Raw genomic sequence first — 25,345 nt, 5'->3', positions numbered from 1 at the left:
CAGGCCCTAGACGCGTCTCGGGGTCGCTCTCCACCCCTGGCGACCCTAGCCAGATGGGTGTGGGGGGCTCGTGAGGCCTAAAGCTATGACAGTTACAGTATGCGGCACTCTGTGGGGGAAACCTCCCTGAAATTTTCATTCCTGGAAATGACAGTATGTATGGAGTACATACTACAGTATGTACGCTCGCCTCTCTCCGTCCTATTGTTCCCTTTCCCCAGACTTGCGGGGGACCGCGTGACGAGACCTTCCTAGCCTTGAGCTCGTGGACATTAATCAATTGGTACAGAACGTGGCACTGCCAGTGGGGCCCCAGGAGCAGGGGCACTTGGTGAACAGTTTTAAAAAGAAATCCACGACCGTGGTATTCGTCTGAGAGTACGGAGTATGTGACTTGCTCTTCATCTCAGCGATCCCAAACCGCTCAGTCCGATCGTTCGACAACAGAACAGCCGCCACGCCAGCCCCAGCCACCATGCAACCTCCAGACGTTGAGCTCACGACCAAGCCGCTCGGCAGCCAGGTCGAATTCGCCGCGGGCGGCGGCGGCGGCGACATTGCCATCCAGGGGCTGGCCAACCAAGAACTTGCCTTCACCGAAGAAGAGAGCAATGCGGTCCTCCGCAAGATCGACCTGCGAATCTTGCCGCTCGCCGCGGTGGCCTGCGGGATGCAATATGTGGACAAGGCCGGCCTGGGATCTGCGGCAACATACGGCCTTCGAGAAGACCTGGGCTTGGTGGACCAAGAATATTCCTGGGCCGTGTCCATCTTCTACTTTGGCTGTCTGTTGGGCTCGTTCTTTGCCGGGCCCATCCTGCAGCGCTTCCATGTGGGCAAACTGTTGGGCGTCGCCTACTTTCTTTGGGGGTGCACCTTGTTGGGCTGCATGGGCGCGAAGGGGTTTGCGTCTTTGGCCGCGTTGAGGTTCCTGCTGGGCCTCTTCGAATCCGTCCTCGTGCCCGGTCTCCTCCTCATCACGACCATGTGGTATACTCATCGAGAGCAACCCGCTCGACTTGGCCTGTGGACTGTGCTGAACGGAGCTCTGCCCATCCCTTTCCTGGTCGTCTTCTGGGGGCTCGGCCAAGTGAAGGGCGGCCCGCTTGTACCCTGGCAACTCATCTTCCTGCTTTTGGGGCTGTGTACTTGCATCTTGGGCACCATCATGGTAAGTCACGTTCAATTGTCGCGCCACTGTCCTGATGACATGTCGGGTGCTTGGTCCCCAATCCAATCATGAATCATGAGGAACATATTGAGACTGACTGTGGTCGTTTGTCTGAACATTGCAGTTTTTCTTTCTGCCAGATACACCCAGTGAGGTTACATGGTTGAACGAACGCGAGAGGGCCGTGGCCATTGAACGAGTGGCCAAAGACCAGACGGGAATCAAAAACAGTCAGAAACTCCCTCCTCTCCTCTTTTTCGTACCCTGACTGAACAACCCAACTCATTGTCTTAATAGCAACTTTCAAGTGGGAACAGTTCAGAGAAGCCTTGACCGACTTCCGAGTCTGGTTGATTCTGGCTTCCATGTTTTTCTCTCAGGTTGCCGGGAGTGTGACGACCAATTTCCTCGGAATCATCATCAAGGTACGCAACAGGATGCTTCGCCTCTGACTTGTTCTCTTCCTCTTCTAGTCTGATTGATCGATCGCCTACTGACGGACCTAACACAGGGGTTCGGTTATACCGCGTTGAAAGCTCAACTACTGTCTGCACCCAACTATGCCATCCAAGTGAGTTTCAGTTGCCGCCAGTCCCGTAACATCCTCGGTTTCAGGGGAGTCGATCTTGATCCTTGATCCTGTTACTCATCCTGTTACTGACCCTGGTCCTGATCCTGTTACTGACCGGCGCCATGCATCCATCATCAGACTGTGGCAGTACTTCTGGTGTCTTTCCCCCCCAGCTACGTCCGTCGACTCCGAAACTGCAAGCAGCCTCTCACGGCGATTGCGACCATCATTGCTCTAATTGGCACCATCATCTTATATGTGACGCCATCTGAAGTCGAGTACAAATCGCGAAGGCTGGGCGCAGTCATCATTCTCTCTGCCGCGGGATGCAATTACAATGTCATCATGTCGGTCATCGCGGCCAACATCGGAGGTTTCACCAAGAAGCAAGTCACCACCTCACTGACGTTCGTTTGTTATTGCGCCATCAACATCATCTGTCCGCAGACCTTCCTGCAAAGCGAGAGCCCGAGATTTCACACCGGTCTGACATTTGTCATGTGGTACGTACATACTCCAATTCGCTCATTCCTCTTTCCCTGCTGCCGCTATTTTCAACCATTGATTACGAATCTGACTCTCGTGCTAGTATGCTGTGCGTGTATCTTTGTCTGTTGGCCATCAATTGGACCGGCATGAGACTAGAGAATCGTCGCCGAGACAAATTGGCCTTGACGGATCCGGCCTACGCCCTGGGTGACATGAGCGTCGAAATCATGTCTGGTTTGAGGTCAGGCCATCCCATCATCCTTCTAGCAGTACAGGACATTAGACTGACTGAACTCCCCTCCCAGAGACGAGACGGACAAACAAAACAAGCGCCACAGATACTCGGGTTAAGCCTCCGGGAAAGAGAAGGCCTGATGGATTGGTTCATGTACAATGTGGCTGTCGACTGCCTGACCAGAAACTCTACCGATACTGTACATGCGTATCCTCGCCGACCCGCCCCCCGGGATAGATGTATCCCATCGACTTCCTGTTTCGGTCGTGTTGTTTCAAATTTAGGTAGAAGATGAATACCATTTATTCATTCAGTTAATGTACCTATATCACCCGCACCTGGATCAAGCCCATCCGAGTGCCCAGCTGGCCCCGTAAGCGTGAAAATATCGCCGAGGGACATGTTTACTTGTGTAGCTAGCTCTCTACGTCCCCGGCGGCCGCTGCAGCTCCCTTCTTTATAAAAAGAAACATCCAAGCAAGCTACTCAGGTAGAAGGGTACTGTATTTCAAAGTGTGTTAACCATCACTTTCCTCCGTCGTCCTCACGATCAACCTAGGTAGGCTGTCTCAGTACAGTACAGTACATAAATTCCATGACTTCATGCATGAATACGGGGACAGGGCAGGCAATTCTGATTTACTTGTTATAATTTTCCTCTATTCCGTCTCCTTTTCCCTTCCCTTGATCCCAGGTTTTTGATTTGCCCGCGGTCAAGATGTGACACTCTATGAAGAAAAGACCACAGAAGGGATTCTACAACTGACATCCACACCAAAATTTGGTTTAGCTGTGTGGGGTACAGTAATCAAGAACTTAGAATCCATCACAGGGCCGCAATTACCTCCCAACCCGCGACATGCTGAATATCTCCTGTAATTAGAGCTTGATTTCCCTCCCCTCGACCCAAGATTTGGCCTGCCAGTATAACTCGTCATGCTTCAAGCCATTCGGGTTGTTGCCTTCCCTTCGATGGCCCGGCATATCCTTCATGACCGTGACTCCCATGGTAGCTTCCTGACAGTAGGCGAGATAGCGGTATCCGCTCGGGAAAGACTGCAGCTTCGCGTCGTCCAGCACGGGGACTTTGGCCGGATTGACCGGCAGCAGCTTGTCCTTCTCGTACCAATGGCGCACGAATCGGGCTTGCCATTTCCCGTAATCCGCGCCGGGGGTGCTGACCCCGGTGTTGACGTCGGTCTCGACGTCGGTGTTTTTCGCCCAGAAGAAACAGAACCGGCAGTCCGACTCGGCGTCCACCTCGCAGCCGTCGATGGTGAATCGTTGCGTGATGGTCGCCTTCATCTTGGTCACGGCGCGCGTCCCGTCCGGCGAGATGTCCGTCGTCGTCCCGTGGCAGCGGTGCATGATGAACGCCCCTTTGTCCATGCCCGCTTGCGACGCTTTGATGAAGTCCAGGTGGAATGTCCGCCCTGTCCACGTCGTGTAGATGTACGCCGACGGGTGGAAGATGGATCGCAGATTTTCCCATTCGCAGGCATCACTGGTGGTTCGGCCCAGTCAAGTCAGCGTGGGTGTCTCGTTGGCTAGCTAGAGCTAGATCGAGATCGAGATCGAGATCGATCCAAAAAGATGTAAAGAAAAGGAAGGAGGAATGGAAATTTCCCAAACACCAACACAACCAACAAATACCAACAAACACCAACACCACCCACACTAACTTGGTCGATGACAGATGGTCCTCCTCTCGCTCTGCTATCTGACTTCAAAGAGCAAAACTTACCGGTAACAAGGCCATCCTTCAGCCAGTTCGCGCAGCTTGTATCGTTCCAGAGCCAGCTCGTCCGGACCGTTGTTTCTGATGGCCTTTTCAGGCCGTGACCCAGCTGGGAGACTATGCAGATCCGGCATTGCTGTTGATTTTGCTGTTGATTTTCCGTTGCCTTGCTTCTCCTCGCTTCTAGTTTCGCCACTCCTTTTCTTGTAAAAGGTTCTTTCTTTTCCCCTTTTCTTCAAATTTGAACCTCTCGAACACTCCAAGCATCAACTGACCATGTTTCCAAGAGAGAACTAGTCTTGTCTAGATATTCGACCCATGCATGACATGCAGCGGGACCGGACTCAAGGTCCAGGAAACGTCAGTGGTCAGTCAGTGGTTGGGTGGTCAGTCCGCTCAGGAGTAGTCCGCAACGACCGCGTCTCGCGTCCAGCTCACGGTAATCACTTGAGTGGATCCACTATACCTCAATTCAATGATTCGGTGATTATCTAATTCTGATTTGATTTGATGGGAAATATCCATATTGGACGACGGATAGACCCCAAGTCCTCGGATAGGCTCACAGCGATTCGATTCGTGACCAAATCTATACCTAACTACTCAGGAAATTGTCTGCGCCGACCGACCCCTGAATGACTTTTGATTAGGTATTCTGAGTCGGTCTGTAGAGTGTTCCAAGGCTCCATCTGGCGAACGTGAGGGCTCCGGGAACACGCCTTACGGCAAGGACAAGGGTAAGCTTGAGACCTATGCAGAATATAAAGGAAAAGCTAGACCAAGCACCAGAGCACTTGCAAATCGAAACCGCCTATTAGACCTGATTAGATTGAACAACGGCTGTCAGCAGTGCACCTGTACGTATGTGTCCGCGTGCATGTGCATGTATATCTATCTGATCTCCTCCTTCATCCAGCCAGCCTGATCCATAATCACGTCGCTCGCTCTCCCTGTCAAACCAAGCCTCTGGCTGACTAGACAGTACTGTCCGGTCGACACTCGATTCGATAACTACATACGTCGCGGTCAGTGGTACAGTTCAACATGACGGCTTCTGGACCTGGCCGTGAAGCCGAGTTGAACGGCAACACCAACACCAACGGCATTGTCGACGCCAGCCAACCCAACCAGAAATATACATATCTGGCAGGAATCAATGTGACGCATTCGATAGCGCCGGCCATGCACAACTTCATCGCGGCGTCGCTGGGGCTGCCGTGGACTTTTTCGGCGGTGGAATGCCCGACTGTGGAGGACATGATGAAACTGTTCCGGGCTCCAACGTTCGCGGGCGGCGTGGTGACCATGCCGTATAAAAAGGCAGTCATGGCCCACCTGGACGAGCTGGACGAGCTGGCCACCACGCTCGGCGCCTGCAATAACGTCTACTTGAACAGTGAGGGCAAACTGTGCGGCACCAACACCGACTGGCGCGGGGTGGAAGGCTGCTTGAGGAATGCGACTGCGAATGCCAATGCGAATGCTGTGGTGACACCCAAAAAACCCGCCCTGATCATAGGAGCGGGCGGAGCCAGTCGAGCTGCCGTCTATGCTCTGTTTGCCAGGCTGGAGTGCAATGTCATTTACATTATCAACCGAGATGACCAAGAAGTGGCCGATTTGGCTGCCGACGCCAAAGCGTACACGACCAAGACCGACTTCAAGCAGGAACTGAGACTGGTTCACGTCAAGAGTGTGGAACAGGCACAGACACTGGAACCGCCGTATTATGTGGTCGGTACGGTGCCGGACTTCCCACCCACCACTCCTAAAGAGATTGAGGCCCGACGGATTCTCGAGGTCTTTCTTCAACAACCACAACAGCCCAAAGGAGTCTTGCTAGACATGTGCTTCAAACCCAGGAATACATCGACCTTGAAGCTGGGGGCCAAGTACGGTTGGACCACGGTGGATGGCACCAAAATCATTGGTCACCAAATCCAAGAGCAGTACCGTCTGTGGGCAGGGGAGGACGCCGTGGCCAAGTTGGATGTTGCTGGGGCTTGGGAAGTACTTGAAAAGGCCGCATCGGAGAGTAAGGGGATTAATTTTTAGGTATTAATCTCGTAGTTGAAAGCTATAACTGGAAAATGTCCAGAACTGGCCTCTTTGGGAAATAGCAATTCGATCACAGTAACAAAGTGCTAGGGCCTAGCCTTAGCCTTTTCTACACATCCACAGGCATCCACCTACAGGCTGAATCTTCAGAGAGCCGGTGTCTGTCTACATCTGAATCTGAATCTGAACATGAACCTGAATCTGAATAGTTTAATAAACTCCCGAAGGTAGCATGTAAAATTCAGCATGTGATGGATTGGATTGGATAGAGCCCTGACTATATAGGTGAGCCTATGCCAGCCTTCTGGTTGAAGGGCAAGGCTGGGAATGCCTAAGTTAGTGCCTGAGTTGGACATCCTGACCTTTGGCAGTGGTGATGGGCCCTGTACTGTCCTCTCTTCCATGTCATGGGTCAGAATATATTTTGCAGCGATGATGATACTCTATTCCATGTCCACAGGCAAGAATCAATTAGACTGCGAATGCGATGTCAAAGTAAAAATCAACCAACGTGGTTGGTGTTGGTGTATGTAGTCGCTTCGTAGTGACTGGCCACTACCTCTATCGACAGGACAAGTGGACTTCTCCATATCAAGTCATTGTTCGAGTTCCCTAGTAGCCTCTATAGCATGTTCATTGTTCGAGTTCCCTAGTAGCCTCTATGCGTATGATGGTTCGAGTCCCAGTGACTTCCTCTATAGTATATGACTATTCGATCCCCCAGTGGCCTCCTACAGCATGTCATTGTTCGAGCCTCAGTTGCCTTTACAGCATATCATTCGACCCCCCAAGTAGCGATTTCTCTCCCCAATTTCTCCCACGCCTCCGCGGCTCTTCGCGCATGTGTCTCCGGGACCAAAGGATCCGGATCCGCCATGGACTGCGAGAAGAGCTCCATAGAAACCCAACCTTGGTACCGCAGGTCCTGCAAGATAGTTCTGGTGATTTCCAAGACGGGGAGGTACCCGCCCTCCTCGAAAGCAAACAGACGGGCGTTGCGCGACCAGCTCATCCTGGCCGGCTGGTCGGGCGCATAGAAAGCATGGCCTTGGACCAGTGGGGTGCGCATGCGCTCGGCGTCGACGACCTGGACGTAGAAGACCTTAGTCACGTCGATGTCCTTCCGCAATTTAGCCAGGGTCGCTGCCAACGCTGTGTCGGCGTCGGCCGTCTTGCCCGTCACGGCGGCTGGGTCCGCCCACACCGAGCCGGCAATGTTGAACGTGTCCAGACAGATGCCGAAGTTGGGACGGTCGACCTGGCGCACCAGATCCCACGCCTTCTCCCACGTGTCGACGTGCGTGCCCCAGCAGAGGTTCTCGTACGCGAACCGGATCACCGGTCGCTCCTGGAGGCCCATGTCGGCCACCTCGACCAGGTCCTGTACCAGGACGTCCCGGTCACCCGTGATGCCGTCTTGGAGGAAGTTGGACGGGATCTGGATCACGTCGGTGCCGAGGGAGTGCGCGATGCGGAACCATAGCTTCAATTTCTCGATCCGGGACGCGTGCTCTTGTCGGTCGATGAGGCCCTCGTAGTGCAGAAATGGTTGCATTCCGATGATGGTGAGGCTGCGATCCTGGCATAGTTGGCGGATGGTGGTGGCCGCTTCGAGGAGTTGAGATGGTGATGGTGGTGGTGATACTGACGATGATTGTGTTGCTGATGCTGTTGGATCCGCAGACGTGCCCGACGACGATGACGCCAGTTCTCGTGCAAAGTACTCCAGATCTTCGTAGAAGATTTCCACGCCTTGAAAGTGCTGACTGGCCGCCTGGTCGAGCTTGTTTGGCAATTTATGCAGCCATGCCCTCCCCAGCGACATGCTGGCCACGGCAGGTTTGAGAACCATGTTGGTGTTGTTGCGGTGCGTTGAAAGGGTCAGAGTGTCCAATACTCGTGTGTATGTGCGGTGAACTGAATGAGTCAGAGTGTCCAATGCTCGTGTGTTTGTTGCGGTACGCTGAATGAGTATGTTGGTGTTTGTTGCGGTGCGCTGAATGAGTCAGAGTGTCCAATGCTCGTGTGCTTGTTGCGGTACGCTGAATGAGTCAGAGTGTCCAATGCCCACTAGACACCTAGTCTGGTATCCGTCGGACGACAGTGCTTCACTCTTCACCCACAAGGCTGGGGTCGAGGTTGAGCGCAGGCTTACGAAGTCTTTGTCAAAGGTTGAGATGTTCCCTGTCCGCTATCAAAGGGGGATGGGGGAGAGGCCAGACTATATAGGTGTGCCTATAGTGCCTAAACCACCCTTCTAAACCACCCTTCTGGCTGAAGAACAAAGCTGGGAATGTGCCTAAGTTTGACGGTCTTATGGTCTCAGTGGTACTTGAGCGCAGGGATACAAAGTCTTTTGGTCCTAGTGGTATTTCGGCGCAGGCAAGGCATACAAAGTCTTATGGTCCCAGTGGTGCTTGTTGTACCGTACCGCATGGACGGCCTTCGGGTTAGATCATATGTGTGCTGGCGTGGCCGCAATTCACCTCAGCCTCAAGATCATGTGTGTGAATTGTGGATCGTCGACAGAAGAGTCTCTCATGTATCTGAATTGTGGATCGTCAATAAAGAAGAGTCTGCCCCTAATAATTTACCCCGTGTCGTCGCGCCGCAGCAAGGCTTAGGCTGCACTGAGTCTCCACCCCGCCCGATCCTATGTCGATAGTAGTAGTCACAGCACATATGTAGCCGAGGCAGATCCAGATCAGGACGACGGCGAGAATGGTCCCCAAGCGGTGGATGACAGACGTTGAAGGTTCCGCCGCAAAAGCATTCGAAGTTGGGTGGAATGAATGGGTCATAGCTATGGGCGGGTTTCCCCTGGAATGACCGCGTGCCGCGGTGCAGACCCACTCGATCCTTTTCGGGAACTTGACCTGGTTTACTTACATGTTCCACTAAAGCCTTCTCCTCACTCCTCACTCCTCACCATGATGGTCGACGCCACCCACGAACCAATAACTAACACCTATGCGATAGACCCCCGGGCTGGCAATCCACATCCAGAGGAAATCATGATCGTGAGGTAGCACGTGGTGATGGATTTGGGTTGCAAGACAGACAGACCATCAAGCCTCGAGACGCAGACTTCCCTCCGCCCCGGTTTACCATTCATTGCATGGCAGTCTTGTATTCCGTACCGTGCCGGCAAGAATCATAAGTCATATGGCCTAGGTCTGGTGAGGGCAGACGGCTGTTGGCATGATCTGATATCAACTGGACCCGGAGACTAGAGTGAAATCGACATGCTCGTCACGAGTTAAACGCGTCTCCAAACTCTTGATTTCTGGTTTCTTCCATTACTAGGTTTCCCGTCCCTTGTATAGCCATCCAGTCGGACTCTTCCTCCTCCCACCTCCCACCACCATCACCTCTTGACCCCTTCGACACTCTGGCAGAATGGTACACAGCAACGGGGATATTCCCCTCACCAATGGAGGGGTGGCTGCGACCAACGGCACCAAGTCAACCAACGGGATGCCTCTGGCCTCACAATCCTTAAATGTCACATTGAAAGACAAAGTTATTGCCAGTAAGATCGCCAATCCATGATTCGGAGCCGCCTGGCCCCCGTTCTCTACGCTTGTTGTGTATGGTTTTGCTCACCGGTTGGGTGCATGTTTCCAGTCACGGGCGCGAATCAAGGCATCGGTCTGGCACTGGCAGAGGCATGTCTCGCCAATGCAGCCTCGCGCGTATACTCTCTCGACATCAAAGACCCGGGTAAAGAGTTCCTTGAGCTGCAAAGCAAGCATCCTGGCGCTCTGGAGCATATCAAAGTGGACGTGACCAATCAAGCCGAGGTCGAGTCAAGTCTCGACGCGATTGTCGAGGCCACTCATCGACTAGACGGGTTGGTGGCGAACGCCGGCATTACCGCCCACAAATCAGCCTTGGACTTCTCGCAAGCCGAGGTGGAAAGACTCTGGAAGATAAACGTCTGTCATTCGGTCTCGATCGAGTCACTGAACTTCCACTGATGTGCCATGTATAGGTGATGGGAACCTGGAATTGTGCAACTGCGGCCGCAAGAATGTTCCTCAAGTTAAACACAAAAGGCTCAATCGTCATGACTGCGTCTATGGCCTCCTACGGCGCAAACAAGGCGAGTCATGAAGGCCACACCTTCGGGCGAGAGGACAGGCATGCTGATTGGGTCACAGACCGTGCCTTCGACACCTTACTCGGCCACGAAGGCAGCCATCAGGAGCATGGCCAAAACCATGGCCATGGAATGGGCCGATCACTCCATCCGCGTCAACAGTGTCTCGCCAGGTTTCATCTTGACCGAATTGTCGTATCACGTCCGAGATGCGCCCGATTGGGACACGAAAATGAAGTATTGGCGTGGCATGCCTCGTTTGGCCTTGCCGCAAGAGCTTGGGTAATTGCAGGCCCCTTCCCGATGACTCCACCCCTCGAGGAACTGAGACTGACTAGTCGGCAGAGGAGCTTATGTGTACCTTCTTTCGGACTCGGCGAGCTATACCACCGGCATTGACATTCCAGTCGCAGGTAGCGTCGGCGCATGGTGATCCACGGTGCGACTGTGTGCCGTCTCTCGAAGGTTTGGGCCAGAGTCAGGCGCTGTGATGCCTGTCATAGAGGATACTGATGGCTTTCTTCATATCTTCCCAAAAAAAGTGCGGGTTATTTTCAGCCTTGTTGTTCGTTGGGCGTACCCACTCCGTCAACTTTGCTCCATGCCTTGCGTAGGTCTTCTTGTAGGGCAGACATGGGCCAACCACTGCGTTCTTCACAGGATTCAATCAAAGAAATGATCTCGTTCCGTTGATTGTCGTCGGTCACAGAGAGTCCGGCCGCAAACAGACATTGTGAGGAAATGATCTGGCAACCCTCATCTTCCAACGCCATGGCAATCCCGCAAATCATCGAGACCACGCTAGACAGCTCTCGCTGCAACTTGGAGTAGCTGTCAAAGCCGGCACTCACCGGGCGATGCATAAGTATGATGAGGCGCGCAAAGTAAGATATCTGAAGAGCCGCGCCAAACCTGGACGGATGGATCCAGATCGGCCTAAAAACCGCCCCGGTGTCAGGGCCGGGGAGCGGCTTGTATTCGGCGCCCAAATGGCTCTTCCACCGATCCAACAGGGCCAGCAGCTGGCCGGCTCTTTGACTTCTGTACTGCTCTTGAAGACCCATTGTCGCGTCTGTTCCTTCCGGCGCACCGCCCTCGGCATAGTAGTTGACTGCCTCTCGCAGGAGGAGGGTGGCCGAATCCGCCAATTCATGCTGATCCTGATCGCCAAAGTCTTTCGGATCGCGCCAGTAGCTCAGGCATCTCCGGCGCTCCTTGAAAGCTGCCCATACTTCTTGACGAAGCCATGCGCGCCACACGGCGTGCCGAATGCCTTTGGACAGTCCATTGATATTCTGAGAACGTTGAATCCAGAAGATACCCTTAAGGTGGCGTTGCCATTCCTGGTGAGACTGATGCATCATTTCATAGGTGGAAATGATCAAAGAGGTGGCGATCAGCTCTTCCGACAGGGTGTAGCTGGTGTATTGCAGCGCGGTCTGCACGTAACGAAGGGTGTCATGGTAGTATTGGACGGCTTGGTTCGAGTCGAGGGTAGTTTCCGTCCGGTGGCGCCGGTTCAGATGGATAGTGTGCTGCACCGAAAGGGCTAATATGGCTTTCATCAGACCTTCATTCCGGAGCTACACAGGGAAGCCATGAGTACAGCACCAACTTCTCGGTTAAGGGCACCTACCGCCAGACGAGTGGCATATGCTGCAAAGCTTTGCTGGGGGTCAAAGAGATCCAACTGCGCATGGGACAATCAGCACCAGATCCGGCTCCCAGAAAGGGGGAGGAATACCCAAAGGGAGCATCGTCTAACGAAATTCTGGAAAACAGACAGTTCAAGAGCAGTGAGTTGCAAGTCCTTTTCTGACTGCCAAACTTCGACCGATTCCGAGCGTGGGCGAGCGTGGACATGGTTGTCCTCCGAGTTAGCCAAGCCAGCTGGGTTAAGATCATGCACAGGTCCTGAATCAACGCTGGCACTGGTGGACGTGTTGATCCGGGACAATGAGCCTGTGACGCCGCCTACATCGGCAGTGAGGAGGTTGAACCACCTCGCCGACGCAAGATCAGCAGTCCAGTCGGGGCTCGTTTCAAGGACCGGAGAATAATTGTACCGTTGATAGGTTTCTGGGGAAAACATGGAGTTGTGGTTGAAATCCAACAGGATTTGCTGCTCAGCATAGCCATTCATGTTTCCAGCGAGGACTTCGTGATCGAGCTCGGGCTCGGGCTCAGGCCCCGGCTCTGGCTCGCGCAAGGGCAAGGACTCAGGTTCATGCACTGCAAGCCGACTCCTGTCGGTTCCCTCTGATGGTGGCCTCGCCGCGCCAGGACTGTCTGGATCTGGCCACACGCAGGCACGGCATATCTTTTGACAATTGCCACAGTCCGGACGCTGTTCGTCACATTTCCGATGCCTCTTCCGGCATGTGATACTAGCCAAGCGCATCAGTCATAACATGACTCAAATCCTCTCGCATTGGGGGGGACGCACCAGCCTGACTTGGACCTGAGCCCTGTTCCCCTCGACTTGCGCAGTCGCTTCTTCCAGCCCGGGGGGAAGGTGGGGGGAGCCTCGACGGAGCGACTACCATCGGACTGGACAGAATCCGCAATGCTTATAGCGGGAGGTTGGGAGGTCATAGGAGATCAAGATCAACACTGCCTGCAGTGATTGCATTGAAGGGAGAAAGAGGCGAACTCTGACCGAGGCAAGTGCAATTGAGCCAGACAAGAAGTCACGTGTCACACCAATTAGTAGTACGACCTAAACAGCCTATAGGAATCTACTGACTCCGTACTCCTCCAACTTCTCCGTAAACCAGGCATCCACCAGGCGGTGCTTGGCGTGGAGGGCTTAGGGGCTTAGAGGCGCCCTAGCCCCTAGCCCATTAGGCGAATCTATCCCCCGTCATTGTCCTCAGGACCCCTAGTAGGCACCTATTAGGCACCTAGCTCTGCCCAAGGCCGCAGATTACATAGGTGCTAAGATCATGCCACCCGCGTTCCCTGACTTAGGTGCCACCATAGTGGTACCATGCACCTACGATGTATTTTCCGGCCACCATGGACTGTGTTCTGATTGACTACCATGTCTAGTTTGGCTCCTTGCAAGTCTTCCACAGCTAGTCTAAGCATCGGGCCTAGACGGATCTGGAAGCCTGAGCCTGTTCTCCAAACAGATTGGCCGCATTCCCATTATAGATTTGGGCAATGACCTTTTCTTCCACGTTCTCTTTCAAATATTCATCTAGGCTCTCTGCCAGTGTTCTCACCACGGAGACGGGAGGAAATGGGAGGTCACTACCATAGAGCAATTTATCGGCGGAAGTAAGTCGAAGCATTGCTGGAAGCTGATCGGGCAGCACATAGCCCGCGAGGTCAAAATAGAATTGCTTGTGGAACAAGTCTATGACTGCGTCCGAGGTGGGGATACCCTGCAGTCCCAGGCATTGCGTGGAGAAGCCAGTTACCCGCTCTAGGATGGACGGCAAGACTGAGCCGCAGTGTGGGATAATGAAGGTGGTATTTGGACATCGGGTCACCGTGCCCGAGAGCAGTAGGTTCGTCACCGCGCGTGCCGTCTCGAAAAAGTACTCGAGCACGGCGCCAGGAAGACGCGGGATCAACTCAGACTCGCCATGCTTGTGGAACTCCCCGTTGGTGTGAGATACCCGGCAGTTCGTCGGGTGGATGAAGACCTTGGCGGAGATTGCATTCAGCTTGTCGAAGACACGATCGAACTTCGAATCCCCCAGATATATGCCGTGGTTGTTGGCCACCAGACAGAAGCCCACGGGATGGAGATTCTGCGAGACGTATTCGATCTCTTCCAACGATCCGTCGGCGTCCGGGAGTGGCAGCGAGGCAAAGAATCCGAACCGCGACGGATGGGCTTGGACCACGGATGCCACATATTCATTGGCTTCTCTAGTGATCTTGCGAGCATGTGCATCGTCCCCAGGCGTAATATGCGTGCCTGGTGCCGTGATGCTGAGGATGGATCTCGAGATGTTCAGTTCGTCCATCAATCGGATATGATCTTCTGCGGTCCAGACCTGCAATCAGTCAGTACTCCAAGCCAAATAGACTGACGTTCAATCTCATTCGGCGCCTCATGGTTGGAACTGACCGGCACGGAATAACCCTGTCGGCTGCATTCTTCCCTCCAAGCCGGTGGAAGCACATGAGCATGGGTGTCTATCCTTGCGGGGAGCATCTCGTCTTGACTCTTGACATTGACCTTGCCCTTGACCGCTAAGCACACGGTGAAATCATCTTCATTCAGATTTTATTCGGAATTCGAAAAGACGGTCAATGTCGGGTTCGCTGAATTCCCCATCTTCCACCAACTGGGGTCTCCCTTTCCCGCCCCTAAGCTTTGCTCTCAGACCTGTCTGGCAACCAGTGTTCAGAGCGGGCTAAAGGGCCCAGCCTGTCGCAGTCAAGAATAAATGGCTCCCCTTGTGGGTGCTCCGGCACCAAGCCTAAAGCGAGGGTGCCGCGTCTCGCGGTTCTGACTGTCCAGATATAGCGGATAGCCTCGGCAATCTGCGGTCAATTTACGTGGAGGCTGCCAAGCCTTGGATAAGTGTATTGGCACACTCCGACATAACCCTAACCCTAACCCTAACCCTAAGTGCCTAGGTAAAGGTAGTTTACATATGTACACCGTACATATAGGTACCTAGGTACGTATTCGAGACGTTCTGTTGGACTTTACGTGTAGGGTAGATCCTCCGTAGAAAGAACAGAAACGAGTTGCGGGAGGTCATAAAGACTGCGTTTTGGTTAGTAGGACCACGCACTCCATCCTCGACCGTGAGAACGAATTTCGGGAGTTTCTGACCGACCGAGACTTGTGAAAGGATTAGATGTCAAGGTCCTACTAGGTACTCTGTGATCTATATATGTTAACCTGATTGGCGAGAAAGGAACGATGACAATTAGCTTTGCTGCGACAGAGAGAACCCTGCTTTGCCTATTCCCATGACGCATACAGCACGTCGAACAGGCTGACGTTTCGAGGTCATCAGTGTGTCCACCGAGCGTGTCCATCCCCCTGTCCTGATACTGTATCTGTAGACTACCTCTAAGCTGTCAGTGTGGGAGGCCGCTCTGCTACTAACCAAGGCAGTAAGTGGGATCAGTTCCTATTGTACTCCGTACAATTAATGTACATAGAGAGAAGAGAGTGGGATGGTCCAACCTCTAAGAGGCAAGTGGGCGCAACTCCAGTCTCCGACTTCCGCTTCCATTTTCATTTCCCCCACACTTCGGATATACAGTGTACACCCCAGACTCCGACCCAGAACCCCTGGCGAAGAGTCCCCAGATTAGACACCCCCTATGTTGTGTAGACACCCCCCCTAACTAGGCATGTGTATGTAGAAGCTCACACACCTCCCGCCTCCCACCTACCCCCGAACCATCTCTAGTTCGCTGCCGCGGAGGGATTAGGATGCCAAACCAACGCCTGGGTTGTGCCTACCTCAGCCTTTGAGGCCTAAACCCCTCCAGTTGAACTTCGTGCTGCCCTGGGGTTCCTCAGACTTCTACTCAGATTTCAGACAGTAATATACGTGTACTAGTAGTTTTCCTTCGACCGCAAACCAAACACATACACTGAACCTGAACCTGAACCTGAATCTGAACCTGACACTGAACCTGAACCGCGAACAGGCAGCGCTCTACGAACCCAAGCCCAACCCAAACATAATGACGACGTACACAGCACCAATCGATTTCCACAACCTTCAAGGGAAAACCATCCTTCTCTCCGGCTGTGCGACAGGAATCGGCCGCGCAACAGCCCGGCTCGCTTACGGCAAGTACTATACAGAAACATGCAGTGGCCCCTATCCCTGATGCTGCATCAACAACAGCAACCAACAGCAACGACAACGACAACCAAAAACGCAACTTCCACTATTGCCCAAATTGTCCCCCTTGTTGGCGAGACAAGAAGACATGTCCGGGATTGCTGACTTGACGGTTGTGCAGAACATGGCGCGAACCTCGCTTTGGCGGATTGGAATGAGAAAGAAGCCGCGACTCTTCTGGAGGAATTCAAGGATGAAGTGTTCGTGACTGAGATTCCTATTCCGTCTCCTTCTCCTTCTCCTTCTCGCTCTTCTCCCTATAACGCGATCTGCCTCTCCCCTCCAGCCCAGCCAGACAACCCCAGACAAACCCACCACTATTACTATGACCAGTGGGACTAGCTACCTAGGTAGCCAAGTCATCTCCTGTCGACGGCACAAGTGTGTAATCGTGTTGGTATTGACGGTGACGGTGACGGTGCCGATCCAGTAGTCGCATTCAATTCCGCAAGACCGATGTGTCGCAATGGGACGACGTGGTCGAGATGTTCGAGCAAGCACACCAGAGATTCGGCCATCTCGACGTCGTCGTCTCCAATGCCGGGATCAACAGAGAGAACCTACTGGAGGACTCGTACGACCCTGCCACCGGCCGCCTCCAAAAGCCAGATCTGAAGAACCTCGAGGTCAATCTGGTCGCGCACGTCTATTTCGTCAAATGCGCCGTGCATTACTTTGAGAAGTCGCCACCACCGCACACATCTTCCCCACGCACGCACCAAATCGTCCTGACGGGCTCTGCGGCCAGCTACATCGACACGCCGCCGCTGTACCAGTACTGTGCGGCCAAGACCGGCGTTCTCGGGCTCATGAGAAGTCTCAGGACGCAATTGCCACGCCGAAACATCACGATCAATATGATCGCGCCGTGGATGACAGGTCAGCTTTGGGTTTCTCTTACTTCTTCTTCTCCTTCTTGTGCCGAACAAGAAATCCTTTTCTCTGATTGATTGACTTTGTGGGTTTCTGGATCAAAGTATTGACTGGGACTGACTACGATTTATGTGTACCTAGTGACTCCGATGCTGCCGGCCGCCATCAAGGACTTATGGGGACATCTTCCCGCCAACACGCCCGAGGGAGTCGCGCGGGCTCTGCTGCTCCCAGCGGTCGATCAGAGCATCAACGGCAAGGCGTTCTTTATCGCTGGAAACCACATGGTCGAGCTCGAGGACAAGATCCATGAGTCCCAGCCATCATGGATGGGGGAGAAGCTGAGTGAGGATGTGGATGAGGGTCAGCGACGGTTGATTCCCGTGGGAATCAATCCGGATAAGTGAGAGACTGGACATTGGAATGAAGAGTGTGGCGGGTAAGGGGGTTGGCGATACAAGAGAGAAAAATGAAATGGTATTGTGGCTGGACAAGAGTGCAGAGTATAGAGTGCTTTGAATTTCATATGACCAATTGACTAGTTTTATATGAATACACAAGAGACAAGTCTTCTACGCGTTGCTAGGAAGAATGACAGGGCTAAGGCCCCTGACTCAAGGAGCGGTGATATGTGTGGTTCGAGTTTTATTGACTGGTTCGAGGTCGCCGCGGCACTCTGTACAGTACCTGCGAAAGTGGTGCGAAAGTGGTGCTCGTTTGCCGCGAATTGAAGAGCACAACATGGAGGAGTTCTACTTCCTCCTCGTCCTTCTGGTCCTTCCCACCTTGTTTCTGTTCATGTCCCATATTCGCACATCTCGTCTGCTGTTCTCATCTTGTTCCCGCTCTTCACCGGTATTTGCATATCTCATCTGCTGTTTCTCATCTTGCTCCTGCTCTTTACCTTCATTTACAGCTTTTATCGGCTGCTAACCCTTCTTGATACTTTTCCACCCCATGGCGACAGAACCCGCAACTGCGGCCCAAGCCAGGGCAGTGGACGCATGGTCGAGTGAGACGGATACAGCTATTCCGATCGAACACACCAAATTCCAGTTCCAACTGTGAATGGGCAGTCGCTACAATACAATGACTACCTCTGCCGGCTGTGAACGGGCAGTCGATACGATGCCTGCCTCTGGTCATTGATGCGAAGAGAAGCAGGGGCATATATTTTTCGATTCTAGACCAGATCCGAAGATGGGCCTTTATATTTAACTTTCAAGGCTTTTGTTTCAGAGACTTAAGAAAGTCCAACACGGCAGCCTGACATTCATGCGGCATCTCGACATAGATCTCGTGGCCCGTTCCATGGATGACTTCGATGCGACTATTTTTCACACTCTGCGCAATCTTCCGCTGTTCTTCGAGCGTGGTTGCGGCGCTCTTGGCCGGGGCCAGGATCAGCATGGGCAGCCTTATCTGCGCCAGATACGGTCTCGAGTCCAGGGTGGACAAGAAGCCCGCGTAGCCGGCCAGGCCGTCCGGCGACGACAGGGCGATCTGATCGATCCACCAGAGCAAGTAGGCCGGGTCCGGCACTGACACGGTGCCGGGGACCTTGGACAGCGCCTCCCCCCAAGCCCGTGGGCCCAGTTCGCGACACGCGGTCGGCCAGTCCCGGTGGCCGAAGGCGAACAGCTCGAGCGCCGGCGGCGGCAAGAAGGTCGGCGACGAGCAGATGGTCAGCGACCGCAGGCGGTGCGGATACTTGGCCGCCAGGATCTCGCCGATCATGCCGCTGGTCGACTCGCCGAGGAAGTGCACTTTGGCTATGGAGAGTTGGTCCAGGCAGTCGATGATCTCGTCGCATATGGTGTCGACCGACCAGTCGTAGTCGTAGGGGGGTTCTGAGGTATCGTCATCCTCCGGTTGTGGTGGTCGGGTTGGTGTTGGTGCCGGCGCGCTCGACCAGCCGTGCCCGCGAGAGTCGCGCCGCACCACGCGATACTCACGACTCAGCGCGGGGATCCAGTGATACCAGAATGCGGCGTGCCGGGCGAATCCAGGTTGGATCAGGATGGTTTCGGTTTCGTGCGCGAGCCATGGGTCGGTGAAGTCGTCGATCATGACGTGGCTGGTTTGGCCGTTGGCATGGTGGATTAGCGTTCCGGGAGGGTCAATGCTGGGGGGCATGGTGTAAGTATGTATATATATATATATGTGTGTGTGTGTGTGTGTGTGTGTGAGAGAGAGAGAGAGGTAAGTAAGTAAACAAGCCGACCGACAAAAAGACAAACCACTGTCGCTTAGTCTCTTCCGAGAAAAGTAGAGTTGGAATGCCGTGCCCGGTGAGCGCGTGCCAAGGGACAGTACTGTACAATGACAATGACAATGTGCGGAGTAAGCTGGATGGAGTATCCGTACACCTGTTACATGCAACGGTCAGAACTGCTGGACGTATATATACTCTAATCCAGGTAGGTCAACTTACCCCACATACAGTATAGTACAGTAATCCAGGTTGGACTGGGGCATGAACGGAACGGGGTAACACAACAGACAACGTGGAACGGGAACGGGGACGGGGACTGGGGGGAGGATTAGAGATCTGACGGGAAAACTAATCTCGACTACATTAGTGAATTGTCGTAGACTGCCTGGTATATTATCGCTCAGTCAGGTATCATCTGACTGCATATACTGCCGTAGAGATACTACCAGCACCTGTTCATACTACTATAGATATTAAGGTGACTGGTATCTACGGCACGCCTGTTATAGTATAAAGGACCTTACTCTCCATCTATACGCGGCTTCAACCATGCCTCTCAGCACTACTGTCTTTAGGTACTGTACTGAATTCTCTACGTTACGGTCGACTGTACAGTACGCTGTCCCCTATATGTACGTATTTCTCAATACTACCTAAACCCCTAATTTGTATAGATTAGGTACTAACCAAGGCAGACGATGAGAATCAGATTTTCTGTTCCACTCTGCCTTACGATCGGATTTGCTACAAGTATTGCTGTGTGCTACAGTGGTGCCTACCTGGCAGCTTGCAGTACCGATGATTATGATAGATACACCAGACCGTAGATACACCAGACCATAGAACACCAGACTATAGATACACCAGACCACATCCAAGTTCGTGTCTAGCTTGAAGCACCAACAGCAGCGACCACGGTATCACACAGAGTTCGGATCAAGGTCCCTGTACTCAGTGACCTCAGTCAGTACTGTACCCAACGTTCCTATCCCATTCTGTTGATTTGGTAACCACCATCTGAGCCTAGTCCGCATCCGTTTGGTGTTTGCTTTGCTGACCACCATCTGAACCCAGTCCGTATTCGTTTGGTGTTTGCTTTGCTGACCACCATCCACACCGCGTTCGCATCTCTGTATTCTCAGTGACCACCATCTGCACCCAAATGGTCGGTCTCCAGCCGAAGGATGCGGAGCATGTTGTAGTGGTGCCAGAAACTGCGATAGCGCTTGCCGTACACGTACAGCGGGATCAAGAGCAGGCAGACAAACGCCGTGATGCCGGACAGGGTACCGAAGACTTGGACGGGGCCGCCGGACGTGTACCATTGAATGATGTAGTTTGTGAGCCTGGAGAGTTAGAGTCAGTGTGAGTGTGAGTATGAGTGTGAGTGAGAGTGAGTGTGGGTGTGGGTGTGAGTGGTTAGGTCAGCTTTGCTCAGGAATATCGGGGATCGTAAAAGTGTGTAGAAATCAAAGCTCACCCATAAAAAAAGAAATTCTTAAAGACCATATTCATGATAAAGATCTCGGTACTGTTATTCCGGAAAGCGTCGAGCGTGTACTGCGAGGCAAAAGTGACGATGAAGGTGATGCCGAACAGGATGACGCCCCAGGTGAAACACACGACGTAGACGTTCTGCTGGTTCTGCAGACTGTAGCCCAGGCCCAGGAAGCCGGCAATGGCGACCAGGGCGCCCGGGATGACGGGCACCAGACAGAACTCGGGCTCGTAGATGCCCTTGTTCCGGCGCGTCAGCCACTTCAGCAGCGGCGACGAGATGACGAAGCACACGGTCGAGCCCAGCAGGCCGCCGATGAACGGGCCGACCGACGTGTAGCCGATCTCGGCCGACGAGAGCAGGTAAGGGGGTCCGGCGAACAGCACGCCCGACAGGATGGCCACGGCGACGTACCAGGCCGTGACGAGCCCCGTGCTCACCGTCTGCCAGAAGGCGCCGACATTGAACAGGATGGCGACGCAGGCCACGACCATCTTGAGCATCGAGTCGTCGACGAACGAGCCGTTGTACACGGCCATTTCCTGCAGCCAGGTCTTTTTCGGTTGGATCGACTCGATCGTGGTGGTGTGTGTTAGGGTCTTTTCTGTTTCCGTTTCCACCGCGGTCGAGGTATTGGTGGTGGGATTGGTGGCGGTGGTGGTGGTATCTTGGTCCTCTGGGTCATGGAGACCAGTCTTCTCCACGTGTCGGGCACTCCTCTGGGCCTTGGCCTCCTTCTCGGCCAGCTGCTGCAGGTCTTCGGACGAGCCGACGGTGTCGAGGTCGTAGATGGGCTTACGGCGGAACATGGTCTCCGGGGCGAACAGCACGAACAGCACCGTCTGCAGCGCGGCAAAGGGCAGCATGAGGTGGAAGTTGTAGTGCCAGCCCAGATTGGTGGTGATGACCCCGGCCACGATGGACACAAAGTTGGAGCACGAGCTGAGGATGAACAGGATCACCGCCACGCGGTACCCGCGCTCGTGCACAAAGTACAGGTCGCCGATGGTCGCGATGCCCAGCGCCTCGTACGCCGCTACCGCGATGCCCTGGATCACCCGCGCCGCCAGGAGCGTGCTGTATCCCGTGGCCGTCTCGCCCACGATCACCCCGACCGTGCCGATGATGGACGCCAGAAGGTACGCCGGCCGTTTGCCGTACTTGCGCGCAAAGGCCGACGCGAACGGGCCCGTGGCCCCCGTAGCCAGCAGTTCATAGCCCGAGAGCAAGGCAATGTCGGTCACGGGCCGGTGCAGCTCCGTGGCGATCTGCACAATTCCGGCGTTCAGGATTGGGTTCTTGGGTTCTTGGTCAGCCATTGACATTGTTCAGGGTTGAGCGAGCGGGAGAGACAGATGGTAGATGCGCAGAGGGAGGGGAGATGCACAGAAACTCTACAAGTAACAATACAAGGAAGGGCTGTGTATAGATATAGAGACGAGACTGGATACTCACTGGGACCACGCCATGGATGATGACGCCAAAGTACGTGACGACCAGGACGCGCAACTTCTTCATCGGGCTCCAGTTTAGAGGGTCGTTGGGATCCTCGGACGGTTGCGGCGCCAGCACGATATGCGAGTTCGTGCCTCGGCCGTGCTTCAACCTCGCCGTCACTGCTTCCGAGTGTGCAGCCTGCTGGTCCAGCAGTACCGTGCCCGGCACGTGGGCGGCGGATTTGGGCTCGAGGATGAAGAGACCCATGATGGGGGAAACAAAGATGGCTGGGCCTGGTGTTGGGTCAAATCAAGACAAGTCCAAGTCCAGTCGAGGCAGGTCGAGGCAGGTCAAGGCAATATATGTGGTTGCGCTGTGCTTGTGTTGTGATTGTTTCCGCTTTTGTCTTTGTTTCTCAACCACTGACTGACCGTAGGAGACGAGCTCATCTTGCAACGAGGCAAACAAGTCCCCAGGCCCTGTATTATGTATACGTGGCTCGCCCGCAGTGAGCAGGCAGCGTGCCCTGCCTCTTGCGCCCATGTGTCCCAGGAGGTGGAGGCGAGGTCCCCCAGAACCCCGGATCGAGATCGGGAGACGCTCCAGCTCCAGCGGTGGGTACTGATCCTGATCCTGGATTCCAAGTCCAATGCAAGGAAACCCCATGGGCCAGCCATACTGTAGGGAGAACTCTGTAAACGACGGACGTACAGTGCTGCATCTATTCTCCGCACTGTATGTGGAGTAAAGGTGTCGAGTCGTACTCTACCTGGGTACATACCCAGATAAGCTACAGTTGAACTGGATCGGCGAGACCGGCAGACAGGTGGTCGTGCGGTATCCGGGGCTTTACAGAGTACTCCGTACATACTGATACTGCAATCTCCACAACTTGGTGAGATGCAGTGCTGGTCCAGTCCAGACCAAGACGCATTGGGACAGGTGGGGAAAGGGGAACGGGGAACGGGGAAGGGAAAGGGGCAGTTTGGGGAGCATGTGGAGAGCAGTCACCCTCCTCTTCCACACATACAGTACAACATGTGATTAGTAACAGTAACCAGAGATTCGCACTGCAGTACGGAGTGTCTAGACCATGTATGTATGCTTCTACCCCAGAAAGCTGGACCGGCATCCAGTCCAGGGTCAAAGTGTCAAAGTGTGGGAGGTTCCGTCTTCTCCGCCAAAGGCCAAAGGGGCGTCCTGTACCATAAGCCCGGGGGAAGCCGTACAGGAACTGAAGACAAGGGTTCCTCAGTATATCCAAAAGTTACTATCCTGTACAGCGTACATAGCGACTGACTGCCCCGACGGCCTCCCCCGAGGATTCTATAATAGTGAATCTACTCTTTACGGTCGGCAGAAAAGACAGGGCTCCTCCCCCATTCTCCTCTTTCCCTGCCACTTCAAGTATATTCCAACTATCGACGCAGCGTCTCGATCGCCAGGTCGTAAGCAGCATGTTTGGCCTGTTCTTGCACAGACCCGGGCTTGGTCGACTTATCCCACGCATGATTACACTTTTCCATCCGCCGCAGAGAAACATGCTTTCCAGGCATATCCGAGAGCCTTTGGGCGACAGATTCGGCCTCCCCACACAAGTTGTCGCCGGCACAAGTGATGATGACGATCTCATCTGGGACATTCTCCATTCGAGAGAAGAATGGCGACACAGTCGGTTGTTTCCGGTCGATGCCAGGAGGTAGATAGCAATTGTTGAAAAAGGTGGCCAGCCAGTCTGGCAGCGGCTGGCCCGTTGGGTCCGGCGCTTTCTTCGTCTGGGGCGCCCTGGAGAAATCGGCCGGTGAGTAGATGGCAATCAGATGGCGAAATGTCGACTTGGGAAACACTTCTCCGCTGGTCACCAAGGCCAAGGTGCCGCCGGCGCTGAAGCCGGAGATGCTCACCCGAGAGAGGTCGAACTCCTGAGGACGAGCAAGAACCCATCTGACCACGTCTTCCGCATCATGCACGGCCGCAGGATAAGGGTGCTCGGGTGCGAGACGGTACGTGGCATCCAGAACGGTGAAATCGGTCCCTTGGACAACACATCGTGCGAACTCTTCGTCGCTGCCATGCATCGGCACTGTCCAGCCGCTGCCGTGGAAATTGATCAAGACCGGGCACGGCTTTGGTGCTTTGCCACGGTAGACATGCACCTTGATCTTGCCTTCCGTGCTGTCTCGACGCGGGATTTGAAGCACTTCATCAGGTCTCGGGGTCGTTCCGCCGAGGGCAAGTCGGAACGCTACCCTGATAAATGATACAAAGCATTTCTGCCACACGTAGGTCAGGTACCCCATAGGGAGAAGTAGCTATGGCTAAGGCTGGTTTGCGAATTCTTCGAGTGGTGTAAATCACGCCCACGCCCCTCCAGGTTTAGGGTGGGGTGAGTGATCTGATCGCAGGATGATAAATTCGGACGGAGTGGCCACTGCTTATGTACCCGGCATCGGATTGATCGGTCGTGTCGGGCTTTTCGGCAGATGTCTCGGCTACGAGTTGTCGTGGCCACGATTCAAACACCTTTTTGCAGGGTCTCGAATCATTACATTTGACCTTTGATTGGCGACACGGGTAATAAGGCCGTATTCTCTGGCCTTTCCATGGCGGAGGGTGATGGCTGAGACAAGGCAGATTGTGAGCGGAGATGATGATAGGGGCGCAACGCAGCTCGCCGTCGACGTCGTTGCTACTGTCATTCTGTCTACTCATCCACACCCTTCCGGGCAGGGTGCACTATGGGATCACGCATGGGATCACGCATGAGGGATGAAGGCGACCTGCGCTCCAGGTCCTTGCAGATGAAGAAATGGTCACGTGCAAAGTCAAGTGCCACGTGACCTTCTTGAAGAACTACGTCATTGCCCGATTCTACCTGGGTAGACACTCCTCTGCACTCCGCAGACATTGGATTTCAAGAACTCCTTGATAACAATCACACCTCCTCGACTGCCACTCCCTGGCCTTGGCCTTGTGGTTGGTCTGGATGCAATCCCACCCGGTTGATACCGAGACCAAACGCTCCCCCCCCCCCCCAACATCCGAAACCCTGCGCATGATTCCCCAGCCAAGAGCAAGAGGGCGCAGCCTGCAATGGCCTGGGCTGAACGAAGTCGATACATAC

At 54.0% G+C, this 25,345-nt stretch overlaps 11 protein-coding genes across 11 annotated transcripts; 4 read left to right on the top strand and 7 right to left on the bottom strand.

Annotated features, from left to right (window-relative positions):
- Positions 1-475: 475 nt before the first annotated feature.
- On the top strand, positions 476-2,582 carry A1O3_03719 (uncharacterized protein; the record flags this gene model as incomplete). Its single annotated transcript, XM_007733854.1, has 7 exons — positions 476-1,171; positions 1,296-1,401; positions 1,469-1,596; positions 1,683-1,742; positions 1,881-2,245; positions 2,332-2,472; positions 2,537-2,582. The coding sequence occupies 7 exons, from the start codon at positions 476-478 to the stop codon at positions 2,580-2,582; spliced, it is 1,542 nt and encodes a 513-aa protein (XP_007732044.1).
- A 763-nt stretch (positions 2,583-3,345) lies between these two features.
- On the bottom strand, positions 3,346-4,338 carry A1O3_03718 (uncharacterized protein; the record flags this gene model as incomplete). The annotated part of the gene is made up of 2 exons (XM_007733853.1): positions 3,346-3,970; positions 4,211-4,338. The coding sequence occupies 2 exons, from the start codon at positions 4,336-4,338 to the stop codon at positions 3,346-3,348; spliced, it is 753 nt and encodes a 250-aa protein (XP_007732043.1).
- Positions 4,339-5,248: 910 nt separating this feature from the next.
- A1O3_03717 (shikimate dehydrogenase) lies at positions 5,249-6,259 on the top strand (the record flags this gene model as incomplete). The annotated part of the gene is made up of 1 exon (XM_007733852.1): positions 5,249-6,259. One exon carries the CDS (start codon positions 5,249-5,251, stop codon positions 6,257-6,259), a length of 1,011 nt encoding a protein of 336 aa, XP_007732042.1.
- Positions 6,260-7,037: 778 nt separating this feature from the next.
- A1O3_03716 (uncharacterized protein) lies at positions 7,038-8,114 on the bottom strand (the record flags this gene model as incomplete). The annotated part of the gene is made up of 1 exon (XM_007733851.1): positions 7,038-8,114. The coding sequence occupies one exon, from the start codon at positions 8,112-8,114 to the stop codon at positions 7,038-7,040; it is 1,077 nt and encodes a 358-aa protein (XP_007732041.1).
- A 1,547-nt stretch (positions 8,115-9,661) lies between these two features.
- Positions 9,662-10,797, top strand: A1O3_03715 (uncharacterized protein; the record flags this gene model as incomplete). Its single annotated transcript, XM_007733850.1, has 5 exons — positions 9,662-9,794; positions 9,890-10,200; positions 10,257-10,371; positions 10,406-10,646; positions 10,710-10,797. 5 exons carry the CDS (start codon positions 9,662-9,664, stop codon positions 10,795-10,797), a joined length of 888 nt encoding a protein of 295 aa, XP_007732040.1.
- A 121-nt stretch (positions 10,798-10,918) lies between these two features.
- On the bottom strand, positions 10,919-12,507 carry A1O3_03714 (uncharacterized protein; the record flags this gene model as incomplete). The annotated part of the gene is made up of 3 exons (XM_007733849.1): positions 10,919-11,947; positions 12,001-12,054; positions 12,130-12,507. The coding sequence occupies 3 exons, from the start codon at positions 12,505-12,507 to the stop codon at positions 10,919-10,921; spliced, it is 1,461 nt and encodes a 486-aa protein (XP_007732039.1).
- Positions 12,508-13,459: 952 nt separating this feature from the next.
- Positions 13,460-14,535, bottom strand: A1O3_03713 (uncharacterized protein; the record flags this gene model as incomplete). The annotated part of the gene is made up of 2 exons (XM_007733848.1): positions 13,460-14,374; positions 14,449-14,535. The coding sequence occupies 2 exons, from the start codon at positions 14,533-14,535 to the stop codon at positions 13,460-13,462; spliced, it is 1,002 nt and encodes a 333-aa protein (XP_007732038.1).
- A 2,148-nt stretch (positions 14,536-16,683) lies between these two features.
- Positions 16,684-17,478, top strand: A1O3_03712 (uncharacterized protein; the record flags this gene model as incomplete). Its single annotated transcript, XM_007733847.1, has 2 exons — positions 16,684-17,077; positions 17,213-17,478. The coding sequence occupies 2 exons, from the start codon at positions 16,684-16,686 to the stop codon at positions 17,476-17,478; spliced, it is 660 nt and encodes a 219-aa protein (XP_007732037.1).
- Positions 17,479-18,292: 814 nt separating this feature from the next.
- On the bottom strand, positions 18,293-19,207 carry A1O3_03711 (uncharacterized protein; the record flags this gene model as incomplete). The annotated part of the gene is made up of 1 exon (XM_007733846.1): positions 18,293-19,207. One exon carries the CDS (start codon positions 19,205-19,207, stop codon positions 18,293-18,295), a length of 915 nt encoding a protein of 304 aa, XP_007732036.1.
- Positions 19,208-20,424: 1,217 nt separating this feature from the next.
- Positions 20,425-22,488, bottom strand: A1O3_03710 (uncharacterized protein; the record flags this gene model as incomplete). The annotated part of the gene is made up of 3 exons (XM_007733845.1): positions 20,425-20,632; positions 20,767-22,082; positions 22,240-22,488. 3 exons carry the CDS (start codon positions 22,486-22,488, stop codon positions 20,425-20,427), a joined length of 1,773 nt encoding a protein of 590 aa, XP_007732035.1.
- A 1,151-nt stretch (positions 22,489-23,639) lies between these two features.
- On the bottom strand, positions 23,640-24,521 carry A1O3_03709 (uncharacterized protein; the record flags this gene model as incomplete). Its single annotated transcript, XM_007733844.1, has 1 exon — positions 23,640-24,521. The coding sequence occupies one exon, from the start codon at positions 24,519-24,521 to the stop codon at positions 23,640-23,642; it is 882 nt and encodes a 293-aa protein (XP_007732034.1).
- Between the last annotated feature and the right edge of the window lie 824 nt (positions 24,522-25,345).

Source organism: Capronia epimyces (assembly GCF_000585565.1).
Source record: "Capronia epimyces CBS 606.96 chromosome Unknown aczIQ-supercont1.3, whole genome shotgun sequence".
Taxonomy (NCBI): Eukaryota; Fungi; Ascomycota; class Eurotiomycetes; order Chaetothyriales; family Herpotrichiellaceae; genus Capronia; species Capronia epimyces.
Note: the sequence above shows the minus strand (reverse complement) of the source record. Positions and strands in the feature narration are given on the sequence as shown.